Source organism: Alosa pseudoharengus, unplaced genomic scaffold, assembly GCF_046254945.1.
Source record: "Alosa pseudoharengus isolate Yale_2024_CS ecotype anadromous, Long Island Sound unplaced genomic scaffold, YU_APseudo_1.1 YU_APseudo_1.1_scf_8, whole genome shotgun sequence".
In the NCBI taxonomy this organism is placed as follows: Eukaryota; Metazoa; Chordata; class Actinopteri; order Clupeiformes; family Clupeidae; genus Alosa; species Alosa pseudoharengus.
The window spans coordinates 17069425-17096025 of record NW_027468870.1 but is presented as its reverse complement, the minus strand read 5'-3'; the positions used below and the strand labels follow the sequence as shown (position 1 = coordinate 17096025).

At 42.6% G+C, this 26601-nt stretch overlaps 1 protein-coding gene across 7 annotated transcripts; it reads right to left on the bottom strand.

The window, feature by feature from the left end:
- Positions 1 to 184: 184 nt before the first annotated feature.
- On the bottom strand, positions 185 to 25878 carry ehbp1l1b (EH domain binding protein 1-like 1b). Of its 7 annotated transcripts, none has more exons than XM_076274713.1 (26): positions 25249 to 25878; positions 20290 to 20347; positions 19871 to 19966; positions 19682 to 19735; positions 19189 to 19367; positions 18252 to 18385; positions 18002 to 18073; positions 17208 to 17468; positions 16707 to 16874; positions 14128 to 14187; positions 13595 to 13799; positions 11939 to 12811; positions 11110 to 11592; positions 10370 to 10798; positions 5914 to 7341; positions 5231 to 5495; positions 4838 to 5010; positions 4570 to 4618; positions 3660 to 4226; positions 3411 to 3453; positions 3220 to 3269; positions 2767 to 2887; positions 2421 to 2520; positions 2061 to 2134; positions 1829 to 1943; positions 185 to 1584 (listed from the first exon to the last, which is right to left on the bottom strand). In XM_076274713.1, exons 1-26 carry the CDS (start codon positions 25350 to 25352, stop codon positions 1497 to 1499), a joined length of 6249 nt encoding a protein of 2082 aa, XP_076130828.1. In that variant the 5' UTR covers positions 25353 to 25878; the 3' UTR covers positions 185 to 1496. The 7 variants fall into 7 exon arrangements, with proteins under 7 accessions (XP_076130828.1, XP_076130829.1, XP_076130831.1 ...); XM_076274714.1 differs by having other exon boundaries at positions 2767 to 2878; XM_076274716.1 differs by lacking the exon at positions 10370 to 10798.
- Between the last annotated feature and the right edge of the window lie 723 nt (positions 25879 to 26601).

The window sequence follows — 26601 nt, the reverse complement described above, 5'->3', positions numbered from 1 at the left end:
CTTAAATAAGCCTCTTGACCATGCCTAAATATGAAATGTGTCTCGAGCAACCATTATCTTTCCACATCAAGAAAAATCTTAAGGTAACACTTAAAACCACTTAACAGTTTCACAAACTTAATCAGTTTGTGACATAAATATTAATCTTTATATTCATGAATTATTGATTGCTTGATTGCTGTAATTTAGTTTTAAAAACAATCCAACTTTATTAATTTCAAACATTTCAAACACATGACAACAGTACCACAGAATGACAAAAGGCGTAGAGGATTAATATACCTCAAATCATTCTGTGTTGTTTTTTAACAATCTAAGAACAAAGACAAATAAACTCCAGTAAGATGGTAATAAAAAATGACTTTTTGTGACACGTGAATACCATATTTAGATTGTTATTCTGTAATTGTGAGACAATGTTTTGAATAAATTGACAACATCACATGTATTAAAATAATAGTTTGTCATTTGTAAGTAAAACTGGCAAAAGTTCAGAAACAGAATAATTAAGTCTAAAACAATTATGACAATAATCTTTAGATGTAACAAATATTGCTATGCCACAGGCAGTAGTCTCAGAGGTCTCTTTGGTTTAAGAAAGGACGTGTTCTTCAAATTAAAATATAGAAGTTTACCAATTAAAGAAGCTGGTACAAAATGCAAATGTAGATGTTTCTCCTCATATTTTATAGTTATATTCTTCTTTTGTAGAGAGGGACATTAAGAATGTTAAATTTATTCCATGAATGAAAACACTGTATTCCCTCCCAGATGCACACAAAGATGCTGTCCAGCTGACTAACATTTGTCATATTTGTCATAAAGTCGATATCAAGGTCCAGTGATAAACACACATAATAACAAAGTTCAGAAGAACCAGATTAAAACTATTTGCAAAGTGCAATGTGGGAAGTAAATGCTATACAAACAGCTTTGGTTACAATGGACACTTAGAATAGAGAGAGAGAGAGAGAAAAAAGAGAGAGCAGCTTTTTAAGAGACTTCCACTAGAGGAGTCTTGCTGTATAGATGACATCCATCACAAGGCTGTGATGAATTAAATACTTCTGAGGTCACATTCATTTCACTCACGTTCCAGACACTTGATGATTCCAAGGTCCATAATGAATTTGTCATGCTATTCCCCTCATTTCTAAGTAGGCAGGTTTCAAAGAGAAATGCACAATGTTATCATGTTGTACAGTTACGAGGGATAGCACATTACAGTGTGTAATCTTGTAATCTCCCAAAATATTTTACAAGATCTGTCCTGTAACAATAAAAAAAACATATTGTGTGTTTGAAAAATACTGTGGTAGTTTTCATTTCCAAATTGCAACATTTCTGAAAACCCACATAACATCCAGAATTAGAATGACACATTTCCTTTTTTTCTGATCTTGAGGACTTGGGTCTTGATCTTAAAAATATGGGTTTCAGTTGGAGTGTGAGATAGGAGCACTGACACAAAATATTCTCATTCCCACAGAGTTCCTTCACTGCAGCACACACTTTTCCTTATTGCTGTACTTCCGTCGTCTTAGCTCAAGACCTCGCTCCAAGCGCTCATCTTCTTCCATGGCCCTGCACAGACACAAAACACACAACTTTTAATGACCTCAAGTGACCTTTTAGGGGTGAATGTAATGCGTCCACCCACAGACCCACAGACTGTGGACACATTCCGATCTGTGATCAGCTACGACCAGGGTAGGACCAAGGAGTTCCTCTGGATCAAGTCATTAGTTTAGGACTTTGCCCATTCTCTTGTGGCTGTTGGTCTGTCCACCAGAGACATATCAGATCCCAGTTGAATGCTGGCCCTTACCCTCTCTCTTTAGCATCCATGTCCCGCACAAGCTCGTCACGCTGGTTCACCAGTGACACCAGCTCCTGCAGCAGCAGCTGTTCCCTATGCTGCTGTGCCTGTGTCTTCTGCCAATCTGTCATTTGAATAACAACAGCATAAATTGTGTTATATTAGAATTGATAACAACACAGAAGTGAATTATAAAGAAAACTGTTAGGAGGTGATGATATGACATTAGCAAAAGTCTTACCCTCAATAGCCATCATGGCTCTGAGCTCTCTGGTTAAAAGTTCGAATCGTCTCTCCAAATCCTGTTCCTCCTGCCTGTGGAATAAACAAGCAGCCAACCATAACATAAGAGCATAGCACAGAGTCATACGTAGCTTGTAAGGAAAGAGCGAAACTAAGCACAGGACAGGAACAGGTATCTTTTACTCATGTCATTAACATTTGCAAGTTAAAACTGCATGGATACTTGGATAAGAGGGAACAAGGAAATGAAATAGAATGAAGCAAACTCTTAGACAAAATGAAAACACTATATTCTATTCACACTCTATCACACTAAAAAAACGTTCTTTCATTTTTTGTAATGCAATTTATATCTTACATGAGTTCCAGGTTGTCTTGTCTCCTAATCAGAGCATTTTTCTTGTTCACAAGAATGAACCATTCTTGGATCAGCCTCTCCTCCTCATCACGATCACTGCCTAAAGGGGCCAAACCCAAACAAATAAAACAAATGAAAAACAGTGATCATAAACTGAGGAGCCAACCATTTAGTCAAACGAGAAACCATTCCAGACACACACACACACACCCACCCACACACACACACACATACATTCACTCTCTCTCTCTCTCTCTCTCTCTCACACACACACACACACACATTCACTCTCTCTCTCTCTCTCTCTCTCTCTCTCACACACACACACACACACACAGCGTCTCACCTGTCTCCATTAGCCATCGTAGTCTCCTCTCCACTATGGCGGCTCTGTTGTCGATGTGCTTCTGCTCGTTCTCCAAAGCTCGCAGTTCACTCACTACATACTGACTTGTGTCCTGCAGGCGCTGAAAACAAGGCATCAAAAGACACAAACATAAACATCCACCACAGAACAATAAACATGGAGGAGGAAGGAGAATACATACATAAACAGAGGCAAAACGATATTGACAAAAATAGTATAGAAAGATGGAAAAAAGATCGAAAAGATCAGATAATGTCAACAAACACAAACAAACAAGGTAAAACTCACCAGTGGACAGAGATGTACAGGGGACACATGGGGGGGAGAGAAAAAACAGGAAAACAGAGACAGACAAATAGGATCAGATCAGAGAAAGTGATATGGAAAGTTTTGAAAACTGGAAAATATCACAGTGGGTAAGGACAAACTGACCAGAGTATCTTCGTCAGTTTCTCTCTTATCCTTGCTGTGCTCTGTCGACTCTGCCAGGAGGGAACATGGGGAGAAATTGTTTTGATCCTCAGCGTGTTTGTATTGATGCACTGACTTGTGTACTAGAGGCCAGATACATTCAAGTATAAGTGAACGCAAAATGGCGGTGTGTGGGCTGTGCCCTGACTTACCTTTCCCAGCTGTGAAGCCATTTTTCCCCTCGCCTTTAGAAACCTAAGTGCACAGTTGCAGTGTGTTACTGTCAATCTATGTATGTCACTCTCTCTTTCTCTAACGCGACAGCTTCATTTTCACAATTCAGTGGATAGTACTAGCCCATAATAATGGGACTTAGTAAGGTTTATATTGGTCAACCAAACACAATAATTCAAGAGTGAAGTTTCTAAATGGAAAAAAATGGTCACAGTGAGTGTCTATACCTCATCTCCTTTGGGAGACCCAGGCTCCACTCCATCTGCTTCATCTAAGGATTCGCTCTTCATCCGCAGACGACGCTTCTTGACCAGGTCAGCATCTCGCACATGGCCAAAGCCTGACTTGGCAGCGGAGGTGTTCGGTCTGGGAGGGGCCACCGGTGTCTGCCCCTCTCCCTCTGCCTCGCCACCTTCCCTGTTGGCCTTCTCCTCTCTCTCTTTTGAGCTTAAGCGCTTAGTCCGTGGCGGTGCCACCAGGTTTGTGGCGGGCTTGGCTGTTCCGTCAGTGCCATCCTCACCCTCGCCCGTCAGCATCGTGCCAGCCTGCAGTCGCTGGGCGCAGAAGCGGGCGGTGGCGTCCGCGTCGGAGTCCTTGCTGGGCTCGGCCACCGTGTAGCTGGTCTGGCTGCTGTTCTTCTCGATCTGCAGCACACTCAGCTCCTGGCCCGTGAAGTGGGCGCGGATCTGGCAGAGATACGTCATCACGATCAGCCGGTCCGGGACGGAGAGGAGGACCATGTCGGAAGGTTCCAGAAGGCGGGCGATGCCCAGAGCAGCGAACCCATCAAAGGCCTGAGGAAGAAATGGAGCCGTGATGTTAAAGCGGATGTTGGTGCTGAATGTTAACATGAAACACGAAATGTGTACACATGTATAAATCTAGATCAGTATCATTACCTGGTTTCCATTCTGATAAGCTTGGACATAAATGTAAAAATGTACAAAGTAAATCTACTATCTGCAATACGTTAATACAATATTACAAAAATAGAGATATATCTACAAAACTACAGCTATGATAATAATTCCATTATTAATTCCACAGTTATATATTAAATAAAGCAATTGAATTAGAGAAAAACCTACAGAGACTGAAAGAGAAGATAAGAATAGACAGATAAAATTAGATTTGTACCTTTTTGTTGTTTGATTTGATATCGTAGGGATCCAGCATTTCAAAGTTTCTAAAACAATACAGTCATTCATTACAGCTTCAGACACCTTCTTATGAATACTGCTTATCCAACAAAATTGCAATGACTTTCATGACTACCCAGATGCTCGATTAATTTTGCATTGGTATACATTTTGTTACAGTTTCTGAAATTAGCACTCCCTGGTTATATTGCTGTGAGCCATGAAAGATAATACAAAGAGGGGGAAAACATCAATATGGAACTTACATTTTGTCAGGGTGAAAGTGATGAAGGATAGCACAGAAGGCCAGGCCATTACGCCAAGATGTACTGAAGTTAGTGATCTTCACTCCTTTGTTCTCCTTAGTGACCTCTTGACACCACTCTAGCAGAGACTGACTGGAGTTGACCAAAGCAGGGCTGATCATGGGGTTGGAAATCTAACACCCGAGACAGGGAAATTCAAAAGGGTGCCACAGGTATAAAATACAGTAAGAATTACAGCGAGTAAAAAAAAATACTAATAGAAGACGAAATTAAGTACCACTGTATTGTGATAAAATTAGGAATTGAAAATTCTGAATAAAGCAAAATAGCAAAACAACACATTAAAACCAATAATCCAAAACTCCAATAATTTAATGTCTGAAACAAACTCACCTGCTGGGCTTGAAGCAAGGCCTCAGTCGTGCTCCCATCAGTCTCTCCCACCTCCGGAAGATCTACTGGAGGAGGGGCGGTCTTCTTCTTATTGCGCTTGGGAGGTTCCAGAGCTGGTGGTGCACCCGTAACGGAGGGAGTCGTATCCAGTGAACCCTGGCCATTGGTCTGAGACTCCACTATATTATCAGCAGGCTGGTAATCTGGGCCAGAAGACACCTGGGGGTCCGAAGGTTCCTCCTTGATCACCTGCAGAGATCTGGGGCTGAGAGAGAGAATTTGATGAGATTAGACATAGGTGTCATCAGGTTCACATCTTCACTAAATATCAAAAGTGACAAGGGCATGAATGTCAAAGACCACATGATGACAGATAGTTTGCATATAGGCCACAGGGTTTGTTAGTCAACATGTAATTCATGGACTGAAAATGTTGACAAAAATATGTCTTCCTAAGAAATATGTGGAGTGTGATATGTGATGTTGACCAAAAGAAATTAGGACAGTCTTAGGCTTAGGTAAACAATATTAATACCATTTAAGTCAAGAATACAAAAGCAACATTTTGACACCGCTTGTTGTAGGTGTGTTATTTCACACTGTATTATTTCACAGTAATTTGCAAAAGCTTAAACGAATTATGTCAACACAAACACACCCTGACACTTTCACCTGCCACTTACAATTCTTCCATGACATTCTCTGTGTGAGTTTCTTCCTCCTTCTCTACCTGTTTTTCCTCTTCCTCCACAACACCCAGTTCAGTCCCTGTCCCCTGATCCTTGTCTCTGTTTAAGCTGTCGCTGCTAGGAGAAACCTGGGCTGCTGCTTCAGAACTGTCCTTGTTCTCAGCACCATCGTTGCTAACCTCTGTGCCTGAAACGGTTGCACTTTCAACAGTGTCCTTGGGCTTTTCCACACTGAGGTTTCCTTCCCCAGTGGTCTGAGACGAGGGGGATATGTCACCGGTCGTCTTCTCGAATCTAGCCTCTAGGATAGTCACTGCCGGGAGGGTATTCAACAACAAATCAGGGGTCGAGAGAGAGGGCTCAGTTTTGATTTCCTGCACCTTCTCATCCAAAGCAGGCCCCACGCTCTCATGCCCACCATCTTTGCTGGTTTCCTGGCGGATTGTCGTATTTGGGACAGGGCTGTATTTTCCCTCTGTTACTTCAGGGGCGGTGGGAGATTTCTCAGTCTCGTCCAGGCCCGGCTTCACTTCTGGCTGTGGTGTCGGTGGGGGGCTGGGAGTGGAGGCAACGTCCGGGGCGATGTAAGCGAGCCGCTTCCTGGTGCGGGGGACAGGCTCGGATTCGGGCGGCTCCGGTGACTCCCGTCCCATCTGGAGTATCTTGGCCAGCAGCGCGTTCTCCTCCTCGGACAGACTGGAGACGTTTTGGGGGGCTGCCTCCTCAGACGGAGAGGGGGGAAGTGGCCAGGGTACCACGGAGCTTTTTGGAGAGACGTCTCTTCCCGAGACAGTCTCCTCTGCCTCCTTCCCCTCCTGGAATGTCTTCTCATCATGGGCCTCTCGGGCTGTTACAAGCACACTGGCCAAGGGTGTGGTTGCCATGGCGAGGACGGGGGATCTCCTGGCTTCTTTATCCACTTGATTTACTGTAGTCTCTGACGCGCCATTGCCCTTTTCACAACCCTTATTCTCAACTGTTTCAGACTGCAGACCACATTCTGGTAAGGTTTCTCTCTCTAGGTTTAAAGAGCTGGGTTTGTTCTTTTTGCCATGCTGAGGTGAAACTAGCCTTTGAGGCTCCTCGGTGGACTGTGTATCTTTCACAGTTACACTTGATCCTACCTCCTGGAGTGGCATTGGCATGGAGATGTTTTTCTGTTTTTTCACACGAGGAGAAGACTTGACAGTGTCAACCTCTGGCAGAGGACTGTCTTTTTCTGCTAGAGTCTTGCTCAGGTCGGGTAGGATATGGGAGTCCACAGAGCTGGCCCCTTGCCCTGATCTGATCTCTGCGCCTGACTGTGGTGGTGCCACACACAGCTCAGTTGATGGTGGCTTATGCTTTGCGAGGGAGCCAGTAGGAGTGAAGGGAGTGAGAAAACCAGTCTGTGGTGCTGCAGGCACAGGGCTTTGCTCTGAGCTGAGGAACAGAAACACTGCATTAACTGTGCTGTATTCTCCCCCAAATCAATGCATCTGCATCTAATACACTAATACTAAACTAAACAGCTCTCACACTCCCACGGAAAAAAAAAATGATTGGGTAACACGTGAATGCTATTTTTGCAGCAGACATGCTGAAAAGGCTTAAGCACTCAAGAGTGCTCAAAAATAAGTAATCTAAAACAATCTAAATCAGTCAGAAAGCTCAAGCTGACACCAACAAAGTGCTCAAAAATAAATATCTAGGATAAAACTATTTACAAGTTGGTCTGCAAGGACATGCTGGCAATCAGCAAAGCTCTACAATAATGTCCAAAGGCCAAAAAAGTGCAAAATTGCTTTTCATTTCTTTACAGAAGCACACACATGATCACACACATTTGTCAGGATTTCACAAACTGCAAATGGTAGTGAACTACTTCTCCATGCAACACACTGATGCAAAGCCTTACCAAGACGCATGAGAGCAAATGTTTAGATGTACCGGTATCTGGGCATTACTGCATTGAAATTGATACCTTATTTGGAAAAAATGTACTATCTGACAAAATGAGTAAATATTTTGCATAAACTGATATACCATGAGAGAAGTGCTATATCAGTACCTGAGCAAAGAACTTCTGCAAACTTTCTTATTTACTTTATAAAGTTCTAAAGGATTTATTTAGAGTTACATTTCGGTACACAGACCTTCATCAAGTCTTCAAAAACTGAAATGTTCCTAATAAATCCTTTATGACTGCAAATGAAATAGACAGTGTGCAGGAGCTCTTTTCTCAATTATCGTCAGTCTATGTTCTTCTCTGATGCACCTGTCGACCTACAGGTGTCCAAAAGTTCTTTTTTTAAACTGCAAAGGATGTGGGTATTGATTTTGAGCGTTCAGTGAGGGTCCAAACTCCAGGTTCAGCCCCAAGCTTCAATGCCCATTAATTGTTATGAGCCTCCTTTGTCACGTTGAAAGAAGTAAATGGGTCAATAAATACGAGAATTCATGCTTTCACGACAATACAGTTGAAATCCAAGCAGGGTTATAAACCATCTCCAACTTCGGCAACTGGTGAGTGAACACAGCATGGCATGAGCGAATGCAGCAACATGTAACTCATGACACAGCATCATTCCATGAAGGGTGTTGTGTCTGCCTTGTGCTCTTACCCCCTGTCCATGTACAAATCCAGCTCCCAAACTGTGCCAATGTCTTCATGGCCTTGAACAAACTCCAATTCATTCAAGTTTTCCAGGCTGTTGGTGGAATGAGTCTGTTTGTTTATCCCCCACTTTTCTTTACTCCTCCTCCCTGCAAAAGGCTCTTCCTCTGTTTTTCTCTCTGTGAGCTCTTCATAAGCTATTTGACCCAGGTCTGTTGCTATCAGTGGAGGCTGATCTTCAGCCTTATCATTGCTCTTCACAGATACTTCTCTGTTTTCTTTCGCTTTAGAAAATGCAGTGGTTAAATGTTCACTCTCTTTATCTCTGGGCACCGTTATCTTCTTGCCATCGTTGGACTGCTGTTCATATGATTCACCTCTAGCTTTCTCTTCCTCCAAGGCAGCCTTCCGCAGACTCTCTACCAGACTAATGGAGGGAGGCCTACCGCTCGGAACGAGCTTGGTTTTATGGATGCTCCGCTCCTTGACTACTGACGGCAACACATCTGGGGGTTCTAGCCATTCGTCCTCAGACGGGGGATCCTCTAGAGCGTCGCAAAACTCCTCAGGTGGGAGGATGTCGATCTCTGTGCTTTCGTGAATGCTTGATCCATCAACACTGACACGGTCAGGTTCAGAGGGGACATATTGGAGTATGGAGGTCACCGTCTCATAACTAAGGTTGGGGGAGGGGACATTTGAAGCAAACACAGAATCAAGGATCTAATAATGTTTGTAGCGAAGTAAATATCAATTTGATGTTATGTGTGTAGTATCTCAGACAAATTTGCATGTTAAATCGAATCTAATTACTGTGTGTGTGAGTTCTATATGAATGTTTATGACAATTACATGTATCTACTTGATTTATAATATCCCTTGTATTAATTTGTGTTCATAAGGCATAGAAGCACTCATAATTTTCCTTCCAAACAGAAAAGTCCAAACATGCAGAATCCTTCTGACTGCAGAGTAATTGTCCATTGACAGACTACAGTTTCAAGAGCTAGCTGTGTCAGCCTTCTTTAAAAGAGTAGTTTGTAGCCATGCTTTAGCACAGACAAACATACAGAAGCATCACAGTCAGAGCTCTTACCCTTTATACAGAACACCCACTATGGTGCTCATGAACCCCACGGAGGGGTCATCGTCTTCCCTGGCTAGGACATCGGATTCCTCTGATATCTCCTTGGTTGCTTCTCTTGACTCCTCTGTCTCCAACACTCCAACACACTCTCTGGGAGCAGCTAATTCAGAGTCTTTGTGTTTCTGATTTATGATCTCATCACTAACGTTAACCTGCTGGTCTAAGGAGGTAGATTTAATACCTGGTTCAGGTGAGGGTTTTTTTGGTGTGCCTGTGCTATCTGGATTAAATTTCTCAGCTGACAGCTCAAAGTAAGAAGCAGTTTGAGAAGTGTTTGGTGGGGCACTATCAGTTGATGTTTTGTAGGCCATTGGCATCTTGGGTGTATTCTTGTCTAATATGTCCAAAGATGTTGAGATGCAAGAAGTCGTCTTTTGTGTCTTCTTCTGAAAAACTGCCTCTTGTTCAGTCCTTCTGCCATAGATAGGAAAAATAAACTGAATGGTCTTGGTGGACCAAGGCTTTCTATACGCCCATATTCTCAATAAAACAAGACATTGCGCCTTTAACAGGATGCACCTAAACAGGAATGTTGTAAATGTCATGGTAATGATATTGATGTACTCTGATAGCAGCATGCAGTTAGTCACCCAGCTACACAATGAAGAAGCTCAAACAATAAACAATAGCCTTATGTCCAGACTGAACTTTATCAGAATGTCACTCCATGCCATGCTATGAGGAGTTATAACCCCTCTTCTACTCACCCCCCTCCCGGGGAAACACTGGTACCCTGCAGCGAGCCGGAGCTTGGGCCCTCTGCCTCTTTGCCTCTATCTTTGGCTTTGTCCTCTACAGAGGCCCATAGTGGTCTCTCTTCTTCAGTGGGAGTCTCCACTATGTGAAGAGGCTTCCAATCCTCTGACTCTGACTCACTATGCTCTGCCCCAAATGGAGAAGGCAGACTAGCGCTGGCTGGTAAGAGCTTCTCTAACGGTAGCTTTGCTCCCTTGGTACTAGTTTCGGGAGCAGGAGGTTGGGATCCAACAGAGGACAGGATATCTAGTTGACTGGATTTGCGAGATGGGATCTCCAGCTGAGCAGAGGGTGAGGACTTGAGATCTTTTGGGTCACCCTCAAGCTTGCTGACTTCTGCCTCTTTGGCATGTGATAGGACAGGTATGGATTTGATTGGTCTGAGAGGCAATAAATACATTGATGACATTGCTGTCAGAACTACTCCACTTTCCACATTTGACCATATAAATAATATAATATATATATCTCATTCCTTGCTCATGAACTTAGTAACTGAAACCATTGTGAGTAAATCAAAACACAACATTAGCGTTTGAAGAATTAAAGGATTTAAATTCAAGGACAATTAAGACAGGATTAATCACCCACAGCATTTCTCCTGATGTCAAACTCCCAAACAGACACCAAAGACATCAAATAAACAAACACAGCATGTGGGGGGCAAGGATCACCTGTCCCACATTCTTACCTTGTATCTATGGATTCCTGTTCAGATGGAGCTGAGACCATATCTAAGTTCTCCTGTTTACCATCAGGCAACTTATCAGGAACAGTCTCCTTAATTACCAATGGTACAGATTCCTTACTCTTCTCTTCCAGGGCAGCCCAGAGAGGACGTTCAGTACGGACTACTTCCTGTTTCGAGGCTAGCATATCCAAATTGACTGTTCCTGTTTTGTCTTTTACAGACTTTTTCATGGTTATCTTGCTGTTACCAGGTTCTGTACGCTGTGAATTCTCTGAAGTGGATTTTGTGGCTGAGGGTAGAAGGTCCAGGGACTTGGGTAAATTGCTGGCATGGGTGTCTTTGCTTTTGGGTTGACTGGACTGTTCTGTTTGGACTACCTGTTTTGCCAACTCAGCACTCTTTTGGGAATCTTCCACTTTTTTGCTAGTGCCCTGTTTACTTGCTAGTGGAAGGGACTCGACTGTTGAAGCCATTTCTCTTAAGCTGTGTGTGTGACAAGGACATAGACAATATGGACGGACAGAAGAAAGGTATTAGAACATGTGCAGTACTAGCCTAGAAATAAAACCACAGGGAAATGTTCATTTGGATTACATGGGGGAGGGATGTAACATGACAGAAGCATCTGTATGCTTAGTTCTCTACAAACAAACTCTTATTCAGTTGAAACATTTTCAAAATGTTGTGAGATTTTCAGGTCAGGCATATTCACCAAATAACTGCCTATGCTTGTTTGAGCATATGGTCAAACTATAGGCATAGTCAAATTAAATTATTGATTTTAAGCACTCAAGCTGATTATTATTTTTCACAGCACTCATGAACTTACCCTTCATCATCAACAATATCAGTTGCATTCTTCTGTTTATTGTCTTGCATCACCAGTCCTGGCCTTAGCTCCTGAGTGCGTTTGTTCTCATTGGCATTTATGTGTTCCACCACCTTTGAGTCAAATTGGGGGAATCTTTCAGGCATTTGTTTGTGATCACTGTCTTTGGAGCCCTTTTCTTCACTGGGGAGAAATATTTGCTCAACCCATGGAGATCGTTTTTCTTTTGACATATTTGTCTTTGGGGCAACATCCGGCTGATTACTAGATGCTACCCCAGGCCCAGCAGTGCTAGACTCCATCATAGGAGAAAGGGCTGACAGGTTTTTCATCTTTTCCTTGTCTTCGTCTGATCTGTTGAGGTCAGCACTAGGGGGTAGTGCTCTCTCAAGGATTAATTTATCTAGTTTCTTTATTCCCGCAGGGATTTCAGACTCTTTTTTAAGTTCAGGCTTCGCTTTAATACCGTCCTGAGTGTTCTGACCCACTGACACGCCCCCAGGCAGGACTGGGCTGACTAGTGCCTTACAATGAGTGTTCTTTAAATCTGGCTCTGGCTCAGCCAGTGGTGGTTTTTCTGAAACAAGAGGTGTTTTGTCTGTTGATGACACCTTTGCATTGATTTTAACTGGTTGACTGGGCTTTTCTGTCTCTGTGGCCGGCTCCTTGAAATCAGGCTCCTCTTCCGCCAGTGGTGGCTTCTCCGCCACAAAGACATCTGTGGTTGGATTTTGGATATTTTTGGTGACTACGGTACTTGGAGCTGCCGGTGACCTGTCAGGGGCAGAGAAAGGCCAGGGAGGAGGGACATCAGCTGAAATTGCCTTGGGTCCCTGGTCTTCAGCTGCTGCCGGGCAAGCTCCCTGCCCAAGGCTGAGGGACAAACATACTTGGGGTCAGAGTTCAGCACTCGAGGAACAAATGCGAGGAGTGGGTGTGGTCAGGCAGGCAGGCAGGCGGGCAGGTGTGCAGGGTATTGGCAAGCTTATCAGTGGAAGCGTACGGCGGTGGTGGTCAAAATAAGAGACTTTCCATGCCAGGGTTAGTGATGTGAAAATAGATGTCGGCTCGGCGTGCAACAGCTGCAGCAAGCGTTGTGAGTTGAGGGATTTAAGTAGGGTGGTCACACAGTCTAAAAGTATGTCTACCATCAGCACTGGTCTGTAGTGCCTTATTTAGTGCTTTGTAAGCCTCTTAAAGCTATAGTTGACGTTCTGTTACATCCTTGCACTCTTCTTCACTTGCCTATTGTATAACGGTCAACCTAACTAAACCAGACTGCAAAATAATGGATGTCTTTCTGGAGCATGCATCACATCACATGACCATTAAATGTATTAATTGTGTCAGCCATTCATTCATTAATTTGGTGAAAGCTTCCCATCAAATGAAATGCATCACATGAACATTGTATTTGTGAATTGTTTCAGCCATACATTCATTCATTTGGCAAAAGCTTCCCATTGGAGGAAATGTCTTTGATTTTGTTGTAATTTGCAAAACCCACTTTTTTCCTATTCTGGTATTCCCGATACTATAATACACTAAGCTGTACTTCCTTGAACATAATTCACAATTATTTCACCTCATCTCAGCTTATTTCAGATAACGAACCATCAAGCCTGCATGAAAAACTGTGAGCACAGTGAGACTTACTCTTTGGTTGTGTCTATGGTGACACGTGTGTGCACGGTTGGCATCCCTCTCTTCTCCTGGTCTGTGCTGGGCAGAGATGGCGAGGATTGCTGGTTAGCAATGCTGATGCTGCCGACAGAGCGAGAGGATCGTTGAGACTCATCCCCGCAGGTCAGAGTTAAAGGCTTGGCATCGGAACCCTGAGCTCCAGGCTTCGTCCATGGATCTGAGATGACATAACACCAAAGATCAGCACAAACCCCATGAAGCAATGCATGGGCATTGGTGTGGCACTGATTTCATTCACGATTATTTTAATTCACAATCAATCACTTTTGGAGATGTAGCACCCTCTTATGACTTATTAACATTATTATTAAATTATGCACAGGTTCTACCTAGATACAAACAAAAACAGTCTGTGCACTGTAATAATTATGTAATAATTATGTACATCAAATGCATTATTTGATGCTAAATCACACAAACACATTATTTGAGGATAAAATGTAACATTACTTAAATGAACTGTGTAAGAATAATTAAAAACTCACCACATGTAGGTAAACCTGGTTGTTCTTCCTCTGTTAGTGTGCTCAGTTCCCTGTGCATTTCTGCAAAAAAAAAAACAAAGAACACACATTCATATCACACCCTGAGATTTACTTTACAGGACATCTGGATGAATAGACTAATCAGTGTCAGATGGCTTTATTAGTATTTCAAAGGAAAATGCTATGCATTTGTGGGAACCATCCTCCCTGTAATAACTTATCACTTTAAATAACTCCCTGAACAGTGAATAACGTATATGAGTAAAAAATAGCCATAGTCTTTGAATATCACCTTCAATTGTTTCCTGTGTCTACTATTTAGGAAAGCAATCACACCCTGGCTGTATGTAGAAATTCAGATGCAGAAGAAACATACATTAAGAAATGACTGGGACCTAATCCCACGGATTTAGTTGGGTTGTGCCTTGTTCATGTTGACATGTCAGAATGTCAATGATGGAATTTCATGTTAATGATGTAGTGCAGGCTACTATATTGTCTTATTAAGCCCCTAAACTTAATTTCCAAATGGCAGTTATTCGCTGGGCATATAAGCTGCCTCAGTCATTGCAAGCGCCTCTTGATTAATCACCCACTATGTGGATACTGTTTTTAGAATTGATTTAGATTAAGTGTTATTTAGTATAATTTGTGTTTTAGAATATTTAGTATATTCTTTATCTTCTACTGTCCTTATTGCTTAGTTGTGTTTTTTTTATATTATATACTTTTAATTACTTTTTTCTTCTGTTAGTGAATGTGTGTGTGATGTCTGTATGCTACTGAGACTTTGAATTTCCCCTGGGGATCAATAAAGTATCTATCTATCTATCTATCTATCTATCTATCTATCTATCTATCTATCTAAACAACTGCATCAATGCAGAATAAATACGTTCAACAATCCTTGAAGGCTCTCATAGCCTTGCAAGGCCTCATTCTGAGAAACACTTTTCAGCCTTTATGCTTGCATGCTGATAATTGCAGGATTGCATGTCTAAAGCTGGACATCTAAGCTATGTATGCAATCCTTTGTTTGCAATCCAAACACATTTGAGAAACACCATAGAAAGACTGCTGCTACTTACTACAGCTAAAAAATCAGCCTTCTCTGTGCAAAGAAGAGAACATGGCGGACTACCAACTACGAGGAGCCAGCTGAGGAATTACCTGACTGGCCAACTCTGATGGAGTCAGGGGAGGTGGAGATGGTGGCGGTAGCTGAAGCAAAGCCAGCAGGAGCAGATAAGGGCGGAGCAGATAAGGGTGGAGCAGTGAGCGTTGCAAGAGGCGAGACAGAGAACTCTGGAGCAGAGGCGGGGGCCGAGGAAGGCAGGGAGGGGTCAAGACAGGGCAAAGGGGACATGGAGGAGAGGTCCGTGGAGGGCAGCGAAGGTGAGCGAGGAGAGAGCGAGAGCAGAGAAGAGGCGGGAGAAGCAGAGGGGGAGGAAGAGGAGGAGGAAGGGTCACACAGCGCCTCCAGGTTGGGGCTGATTAGTAAGGGGACAGGTGCTACAAGGTCAGTGGGAAGGGGACAGAAGAAGGCGGAGGAGAGGCCAGGGCTGGGACCCTGCCCCGGGAGAGGGGCACAGGATGGGGCAGCGCTTGCCCTCCGCTCACTCGGTGGGACCAGCACTGCATGGATGGCTGGGATGAGAAGGAAGCATGAAAGAAAGAGAGAGAGACAGAAAGAATAGATGGAAGAGGTAGAGAGAGTGATGTTAGATTGCCTATGATGTACGGTCAGATGGATATGGTGGATATATCACATTAGACAAAAGTGCTTAGTTGCAACAATGCTTAAGGTGGGGGGAGGTCAGGACCAAGCAATGATCTCTCCCTCGATACTGCTGTAGCAAATATTCATTTGTATCTTTTTGTGTAGTAGCCCAATTAAAATGGTCAGACACACTTTGCTTAGAGCGGCTGTTATATGAATAACTGAAGTGAGTCACTGCCTAAAAAACGCAGTCTGTTAAGTATTTGAAATGGGCATTAACAATTTCCTCTTTCTGATGGCCTGCCAAAGGCCACCGTTATCCTTTGCTCTCGTCTACCCTTGTAAATAAGCCAGCTGGCTTGTTTTAATTGAGCCAGCAGTGTGTATATTTATCGATGGCTCCTGTAGTAGCCTGGCTCTGCATCCATACCTGGCTCTGGGCCAGTGGAGAGGATCTTCAGGAGGGTGGGGGCTTTCTGTGAGAGGGTGGCCAGGGAGACGGTGCGCTCCGAGAGGGGGGCGTCAGACGGGGGTGGAGGGCAGAGTGTGGGGGAGGAGGGCCGCTGACCAGGAACTATTTTGGCCTTGAAGATGTTTGAGCGAGCTGGTGCAAGTGGTATATGACAGATATTCAGGAGAGGGGATTGCACAAAAACACACAGAAAGAAAGAGAACAAAAAGGATTGCACAATCTAAGAGCAGGAAGTGGGAAAAATAAGATTCATCATATGCTTTCATGCTTTTTATTTTGTTATGAATCGATACCACCAGCTCCAAGTCTAGGTCATATGCTCATTAAAGACTCTTAAGATCAATAAAACAATTAACAAAGATGTTGTTTGAGTGTCCACAAGTGTACCTTTAGTGGAAGCAGCAGCAGGAAGTGAGGAAGGCTGAGAGAGAGGAAGTGAGGTGGATTTAGCGAGAGATGAGCCACAGGGTCTGATTTGAGGATAGTCGGGGGCCACAGGGCTCAGAGCAGGGACTGTCTGGGGCTTTGGAGGTGTCCGTGGGAAAGAGACAGGCACTGAGAGAGAAGAGAGAGCAGAGGGAATGCACACAAGCCTGAGTAGAGGAGCAAGGAGCAGGAAGAATAATGTACTATTTATAGAATTTTATTTACATGCAAATGAGGAAAAAAGGGACCAAAAGATGGAAGCGGGAGGGCTATCAGCATGCAATCTTAAAACAAAGGATCCCTGTTGTTCCTTAAACTGAGAGAATGCCTTATTTGGATAATAACAAGTTTCAGCAATGTTATTACTATCTAAACTAAACTCATCATCATCCCCCTGAGATCTGTCTCTCTTAAGTCAGACTGGCTGTCTGGACCATCACCTCTATGATCATCTGAGGGTACCTGTGCCAGAAGAGGGCTGGAAGATTTTGGGCAGTGACGGGGGCTGGGCCCCGAAAGCAGCTGCGGTGGAGTGGGGGTCAGGGGAGGGGCGCGCTGGCAGCCCGGGAGGGTTGAGTGGGCGCGGAGGTCTGCCACGGGCGGCAGAGATGCCACGGGGTGAGGGCGGGGTGGGCAATGGAGGGCGTGATGGGGTATCAGGGTTAGTGAATGTGCCAGGGAGACGGAAAGGGGCGCCACGGCCAGCCCTCTCTTTCTCACTGGCTAAAACGTGGAGAGGAAGAGAGGCAGGAGACACAGGGACAAGGAAAAGAGAGAGAGGGAGAGAGAGGGAGAGAGAGAGGGAGAGAGAGAGGGAAGACATGGGAGAAGTGACATGGAGGGAAGGAGAAAGGGAGAGAATGGGAGAGGAAAAGACATGTGCAAACATGGAGAACAGAAGAAAAGAGGACATGAGATGTACAGAGTAATGTCAATGGAGAGGGAGACAGGTATTTATGTAAGAAAAATGACATAAATGAATCAGATATAAAGAGATATTGGGGAAGGAACAGTTAAGGTTGAAAGGAATGCTGTGATTCTAAAATATATATATACGTTTAACAGTCAGTGTAACCTCAAAGGACTATATCTGATTCAGAATTCAGATGAAAGTGGGGATGAAGATATGTCTGTGATTCCACACAGTATTTATTTAACAGCAGAAAATAAATAAATACTAACAAGATGACAGACATAGGATGTAATTTCCTAATGTGGGAACATGGTACATATTACACTTCATGGAACAAGAGTACCTATTGGGAAAGGCTTTACAAAAGCAGATTTCTTTTCTTGGCTATGCACTGGGCACACAGGTGGAGGAGGTGCTGGAGCAAGAGGAAAGGGTGAACAGAAAAAAGGGAGAAAGTGAAGCATACAGGGAAACATATGGAAAACAAGATAAGAAAGACCAGCAAAATGGGGAACAAGGAAAAAAACGGTTCCAGAGGAAAAGACAGAAAAGCCTGCAGTGCGTATATGCCTGTGTCGTGTTCCGTAAGATACCTGCAGCACTGATGGAGGCTCCAGTACTGGATCGCTTGTCCTCATCCTCATCACTCTCGTTAAAATCATCCAGATTCCCGATGTCCAAGGGCTTCACACTCATCAGACTGGCCAGACTCTGCATGTCATCATCACTGGACAAGGACCAGATCATAACTCAGTTATGGAGATGAAATGAACCCTGTCATTCAGTCATGGTATTTAAATGCAGCACAAGTTATATTATATATAATATATTATATTATTATTATAATAATAACAACAGTTATGAGTTAACAGTTATGAGTTATGAGTTAACAGTTATAATAACAGTTATGAAGTAAGATAATAATTTGTGTCAATACAAACCCTTAGTAACTAATACTTAAAAGCTTCAGTGAGTAATATCTACCTCTACACCTCCAAAATTTAAGTTTGTTGGCAAAGAAGATGGCTTTTGTTTAATGATGCAAACAAGAAACGAGGCACAGCTGAAAACCTTCAAACACAAATCAGGAACACATTAAACCCCTAAAGACCTAAGGAACAAAGGCAAGCTTGGAGAGACCTCTCATTCCTGCTGTGAAACTACTGTCCTAATTGACTTAAACAAAGTCTACCAAAAGAGTTTTTCCATTTAATTTTAAGAGCAAGAGCATTGAGAATAGCCGGACGGCTGAAATGTCTGCTCTTGCTCTTAAAATTAAATGGAAAAACTCTTTTGGTAGACTTTGTTTAAGTCAATTATTTCAGTGTGCGAACTACTCCTCTCTCTCTCTTCAACTCTTTGTTTAAACGCACCTGGTTAAAACTCTAGATCATCTGAGCGCAACAATACTCCCCTGCATCCAAACTACTGTCCTAAACATCCAATTCCTTTTGGCCAGACTGGCCCTCGAGATAGGATATGAGAGCTGCTTTGCTTTGCTTTTGGGGAGGCGGTGCCAACTTGACTCACGTGGCTTTGCCCTCGCGGAGGAACACACAGGAGAGCGAGAGCTTCAGCGTGGCCTCCACCACCTTCACTGACAGCGGCTTCAGCTTCAGCGTTAGGTCCGTTTGTGTCAGTGTCGGGCTGGCGAACTTCTTCAGGTTGATGTCGGCCGAGGCCAGAACTTTCCGGTGGCCCTTGGACTCCTGTTTGGGAAGGGGGGTTGAGTAGGGACACATTCACAGAGTGAGCCACCAGACTGCTTTTCACTCTATGACACCAATCAAGAGTCTTCATGCAATTATTCTGCACGTAATCATTAGTGATTGTTGTGGCCTGTCACAGCCAAGCACTGTAATTTGTCTGTGATCAGAGAAAAGTTAATGCGTTCAATCAAGGCCCTATGTAACACAGATCTGTGTGATGGTAGTAGCTGATGTGTTATTCAACAGTCAGATTGCTCTCATTAGCCGACATTAGAGTGATGGAGATTTTTTCTCTGAGAGAGAACTTGACTCACATTCTCAAGGACAAATGTCCAGTCTTTATCTTCAAATTCATCCGCATGAGGGTCCTGAAAAAAAGAATTTACACTTTAATTTTTCCAATTACAACAGAACATCACCACTCAAATGAACCACATCAGGACAAAAAGAGAAACAATGACAGCAGCAGAACACAACAGACATCCCATCTCAGGACTGCATACCTTGAAGAGTGTCACAGTGATGTCCACATTTTCAGGTACAGGCCAGACCACCATGCCTCTGTACGGATTCTTTATGCCTGGCTGCCACCCATGAAGCTATGAGGACAATGAAAAGTGTCAGACAGTGTTAGTGAAATGTCAGTTGGTCCCAATTTACCATTATCAAGTGGAATTTGAGGCTATTTGTATGCTTTCAATTGTTTATAAGCAGCATATCTGATAAGATATCAGTGGAGTCAATCTTATATATCAATATTTCTGATCTACTGAAGATTGTGATTGAAGATTGCAATTGAGTAAACAGTGCATTCTGAGAATATCAAACATATGTGAAACATTATTGAAATACATAAATCAAATTATTTGTTTGTTTGAATCATGCCATTTTGTCTCTATTCTGTCTGTAGGGCTCTGAATACCTTGGAGCAGATTCGTCTGTTCCTTCTGGTCCATACCACTCGCAGTTTGTCTGGTTGCCTGCAGGTGAGAAGCAAAACACACATGTGTTATCAAATATGCACTCATCATATAAGATAAACGAATACTGTCTTGTTTTATTTATCTCAAATAATGCTTATTGTAAGAATTCGCTGTAAAATGAAAATCCATAATTTAAGTTGCTGTGGAATTTCTTTGTGTGATTCCAGTTACAGACATTCATACTGTCAAAGCTCAGTGACCACAGAGTCAGTGACATCACAGTAATATTAAAATGTCCTCCTACATAAAACAATTTCCTGTTCGTGCACAGACATGGCAGTCATTTGCCAGAGTATTTAAAAGATATTCAAATCAGTTAAGTCACATTGGTTCAGGAGCACCATGTATTTACTTTTCTGCTTCAAGCGCTGTAATGGGAGGATGAAGGTTACTCGGGCCATGCAAATAGACGATGAAATCACTACTTATGACACATTTATTTACCTTTAAAAACACCCTACCTAATCAGATCAGACCGAATAATGGTTACACATACACTCCTTTGGCCTAGGAGCAGTTGCACTGCAACACCTCTCAACAAGCAGTTACGAGAGATTGCCTCACAAAACATCCAAGTAAAATGGTTTAGAACTAAAAGGCAGAAGTAAACAAATTACTGCTACCGGTATTAAAGCACTTATGCAATCATGGAACAGAGCAGAGCATGACTCTTGTAAGTAAGCAATTTCACATCACTAATATTGGTTTGAACCATTGATCTTCCCTGCTATCATTGAAGTAAAATGCCATTGTCAATACAGCACAGAAGTCACCAAAGTTGGATATTCTACTATTTTACATTCAAAACATTAATAATGTAAATATTTGTAAATATGTAAATATTATTATGTAGACTCTAATATCAAACCAAGAAATGAATGGGTACACAAGAAATAATGTCCTACACCAGAATAAAGTATTCCTCTAGAAGTCATTGTAGGTCTTTAATACTTCCAGTCCAACATATTGCGTAATTTTCAACATTCAACTCATGTGCCTAATTCAAAGTCACATTGACCACATTATGTAAGCTATGGACAGTTTTTCTTTTCTTTTCTGAAAGGGGAACCACATAACAACCCAGATCTGCTAAGATAAACACACAGGGAAACAGTTCAACACAAAACAGAGTGACAGCTTGCTCACGTGATTAGAAATGTTCGGGACACTCCTAACATAAGAGAGTAGCTGTGGCAGAATGATAGGCCTAGTGTTTCAGCGATGCAAACAAGTCTGTGTCCAAGAGATATCATTCAGGTTATAGGCCTACAGTATAATGAACATGGATGTGCTGCTCTGTCTGATTAAAGACCAGTTGGCATTAGTTTCAACAGTAGGGAGTGTACACAAATATGCTGGCCAGAAAAGGACTGCAACTGAAATAATATAGTATGTCTGGGTTATGTTAGTCCTAATCATAGAAAACGAGTTAAGTAGTGAATGCTTAATGTGCTTGGAGAATTCTATTGACTACAAAAAAGAAATACTGTTACTGCTGTACTAGCAAAAAAATAAGCTAGTGCATTCTTTACGCAGTTTATAACTGCAAAAAACAGACATTTATATCTGAACGCAACCACAGAAGTAAGTACGCCTACTTTCTTGCTGAATTCTAAGGCAGAAACAATTTTACAAGATAGTGTGTTGACACCATGAATAATTACACTATTCTTCGTCAAAATAATTTCCCACCTCTCATGAGGACACAAAGGGGCTCAAATCAGAGGGAGTTGTGTACCTATGCCAGGGTCAGCCCCTGACCTCCATGCCTGCTTAAGAATGGCAGGAAACACAACACACGACAGTGCTGTTTTTCACTATATCAGGGTGTGGGTCTCATGAGAAGTACTTCACACACACACACACACAGAGACACACACACACACACAGACACACACACACACACACAGACACACACACACACAAACAAACCCCACAATCACCACCACTTCAGTGTTCCTACTGAACTACCTAGCTAGTCTATTGTTTTCCACATTGTAGTACACTCACACACACACACACACACACACACACACACACACACACACACACACGTGCCAAAACCACTACCACCACTGTAGCATTTATACTTAAACACTTAGCCTGTCCCCATTGTTTTTCACAATGAAATATCATACACAGACACACAAACACAAATACTTGGTACCCACTTCAACGATCCTACTGAAACACCTAGCTAGTCTATTATTTCCCACATTGGAGTACACACAAACACACACACAAACACAGGTATATTCCTAATAGCTAGGTAACCTCCATTATAACTACATGTGTGTTGTTTGGCCATGAGGACCCACATAAAAACACGACCTGCTCCAACTATACACATACAAAAATAATGACTATCTGCTTATCTCAAGTTCACTTGCGCTTGACATTAATGTCAACCACAACCCACAATTTTTGGCTGATCAAGCTTTCACGACTTTGAAATGCTCAGGAAGGGAAGAAGTTCATTACTGGAACCAAGTGTTGGGTGGGGGAAAGAAGTTGCAATGGAGCATGAGACAACTCCTTGCCAATACCTAGTTCCTGTAATGAAGTAAATCACAAGAGTGATATGAGGCAGGTTTACATGTACATGCGGCCAATGACCCTCATAGGCTCCTCTGAGGGTTAAAACCTGGTTATAGATAGATAGATAGATAGATACCGGTAGATACTTTATTCATCCCGAAGGAATTTTTTGGATTTGGTTGTCATTAAAGACCCAGTTTCTCAACAATCTCTTTAATCAGGTATCCTAGGTATAGGCTATTACAACGCAACTAGCAATCAAAATAAAGGTTTAGCTTCACCATTTAGAAAATATTACAAAATGTTCAGAATAGGCTATTGGATTCAGGCTGATCACAAACAGGCGGAAGCCTGGTTGCCACATCAGAGCATGTGACACACCCCCAAAAGCATTATAACTCAGATTTGTTGGCTCCATACAGCCTGGGGTGATGAAAAGTTATTTGTATTACTAGGACATATGACATGGCAGGGCTGTAGGAAATAACTCAAGGAACAGTCATAGGGAACTGGCTGGTAGAGGCAGGCTCTGGGGAGCCAGGCCAGTGACAGCCCTGTCTCGGGTTGCAGTAGGCTGGTAATAGCAACAACATCGGCAGAGAGAGGAAAGGGCATGTAGGGTGGATGTTAGGTGCAGCTTCATAATGGACCGGTGACCTGCAGCATTTGAATCTGACCGTTTGGAAGCCCCCCCCCCCCTTTGCACAACACACATGTGGGCACACACACACAAACCGTGAGAGAGTGTGTGAGAGAGAGAGAGAGAGAGAGAGAGAGAGAGCGAGTTGCCACTGGGAAATCCAGATCATGACTGCATGACCCAGATCATAAACGGTCTGCTGCGTCACACTTCAGCTGTTCTAAGTCATGAGCACACAGCTTTAATTTAGTGGCAGTCTGGGTGATGACTTTGACAATTACCAGGAGTCTTTTCCCAAGTTTAATGACACATATCACAATATTTACCAGAGTTTATAAGAATTTCAATTAGGCTACTATCACTAAATATGTTGGAAGCTGTCTGAATGTCTCCATATTTAATTTCCCCTTGGGGATCAATAAAGTATCTATCTATCTATCTATCTATCTATCTATCTATCTATCTCGAATGTGATGTTTTGCAGCAGCTGGCAGTGTAAACAGTCCTCAATAATGTAATTCAGTAGATTAAAACCATGAAACCATAAAAGGTCCATCTTCAATGAAAATGACCAGAGTATAAATACCCAACTTTTGAACTACTTAGTGTGTTGTAATGTTACAAGATAAGACATGGAACCGCAGCCTGACAAAACTGCCATGATAACTATGAGCAGTGTGACATAACACAGGGCTGTAAGAACAGACAGTCCTTTGAAACCATCCCTCTCCAACTAGATCCATTTCTAAATAGCAGTTTCCCATGATCTGTAACAAACATGATCTGACAAAATAATGTGTATGGTCAAAAACAGAACTGCTCCGAATCAAAGCAACACACTATTGCACAAGAAAAAGAAATGTCTTTGTCTGACATTAAGAGACATCCCATAGCTTCAACTAATTCAATAATTACCCCTTGCTCCCAACTGGCTTGTACTTTGCAAGAAGCAACTGTATCTGGTTGTAAACAGTCTAGCACTCAACCCAAGATGAGAATGGTTCACTGTAACAGTGGTGGGTGAGGTAATAGATTTAACATAATTACATTAAACTCCAGAGTTAATTATTATCATGCCCCTTGGAGATTTAAGCCTCCAAAATAGCCTCATGAAGAGTGCATTTGCAACCCCTATCAGCCTCTATTGCCTGGCTTCAGGCAGCCTGATAACCTATTGCCTTCACCCTTAGTTCTGATCAATGAAAGTAGGCCTATCAGATCTATGAACCTTGACATTTGGAGTAAAACAAACAGGTTGGTGATGACCTTAACTCAATACTGTACAAACAATGCACTATGTGTGATTAGGGTCACTGTAAAATAGGGTGTAATAAGTAATTTTGAAGAAATCACATTTTCACAAAAGCAAAGCTCTATGTTAGGAATTAAACTACGCTGCTTTAAACGTTACTGAGAGATGACACGGAAGTGCGATGATCATGTCTGCTAACCTGGGTAACGGGCTACCGCGTTTAACTGCCTCCTGTCAAATAGCTGGGTCAAAAAAAACGGTAGGCTACTCATTGACGGTGCTCCGGTCATAGTTGTTTTATTGTCACTATTTCTCACATCACTCCATCTGCATTCAACCTGTCTCAAAGACGAATGACAGCATAGCCTACACATGTGATAACAAACTCTGAGGGAAACGTGGGAATTTCCCCCAGAAATAATATCATGCTAACGTTACTTGGACTTGGAAGGACCATGTGCTACTTACCATTTTTTTGTACATTCCAAAACAAGTTCTTGATAAGACGTGACAAACTGAAATTTGGTGGCTTTTTTGCCGTGACGTTGTAATCTTTTCCACACAGAAGTCATATTTTATTTACAAGGGAAAGGTCCGGAGCATGAAACACTTTCCTGTTGCGCTTCACTCCGATGCAAGTGAACACACGGCTGCTGGCAGCAAAAGTTTGCGTCAATTATGAGTTCACGCAACTCCTTGTGAACTGTCCTACAAAATATGTCCTTGATCAAAACTTCCAGAAAGCAAACAGCCAGCACTGAAGTTCCACAAAACTGCCGCCATCGCCATCAAATACGTGAAGTGCCATGTACGGAAACAACGGTATCGATTTGAAGAAGAGGAACCTAATCTACTTTGGCGTTCAACATGTGAACGACTTCAATAATTCCAGTAGCCTAACTGAAAATCATCAAACTCTCGCCAGCGCGTGAGTGGGTAGCCTTCAAACGTGATCCAATAAAGAGTAAATCCAAGGTTAAAACGCGGCGAAATTAAAAGTTGAGCACTGGATTTTTGCGATCAAACCATTCTAACTAAACGAACGAGCACTCCTTGTGTACAAACACCACTGTGCATGTCATTATTTCCTACGTTCGTGCGTACGGATGAGAAGTGTCGACTATTACAGCAGAGGGAGAGGCATTTTAAACGTCAGTGATGAGACAGTCAACGCTGGGCTGTTGTCGCGCTATCTCGTTTTTAATGCAATCGGGAAGAGCATACAAACTAGACTTTGTATTGGGTTCATAGTACAGCGCATAAGCGCCTATTACCTCACTCGCTTTGTGCTTGGCATAGCCTATAGTCCACACCACAGACATTCATCTTGCTGCTTTCCAACTGTTGGCTCATATTCCAAATCCAAATAGCCTAGCCTATATTAAACTAGGCCTATGACAATAGCAAAAACATTATTCCTATATTATTATTAGGCTATTAGTAGTAGTAGTAGTAGCCTAGTATTAGGCTAGTATATAATATTATAAGATGGTGCAAGAACAAAAGTCTTTATTGATGACATTCATGTTTTTTCTTGTCTCTATTCCACACCCTAAGTGATGTGTCAGCAACTCATCCATGTTGCCCAGGATGCCAAACTGTGAGTCTGCCCTCGGGTTTTGGGTAGGCCCAGACAGGAGAGCATGATGGCATCACTAAAATCAGCAGAGGTTACTCATTCTGCATATGACCCAATAAAAATAAACTTTTTCACAAAAGGGGAAAACATCTTTTTAGTCTGACTTTTCAATACTTGGTCATTCATTACAATGAGGGGCAGAGAGAAAGGCAGAGGGGGATCTTTATGGCCACATTGAGACT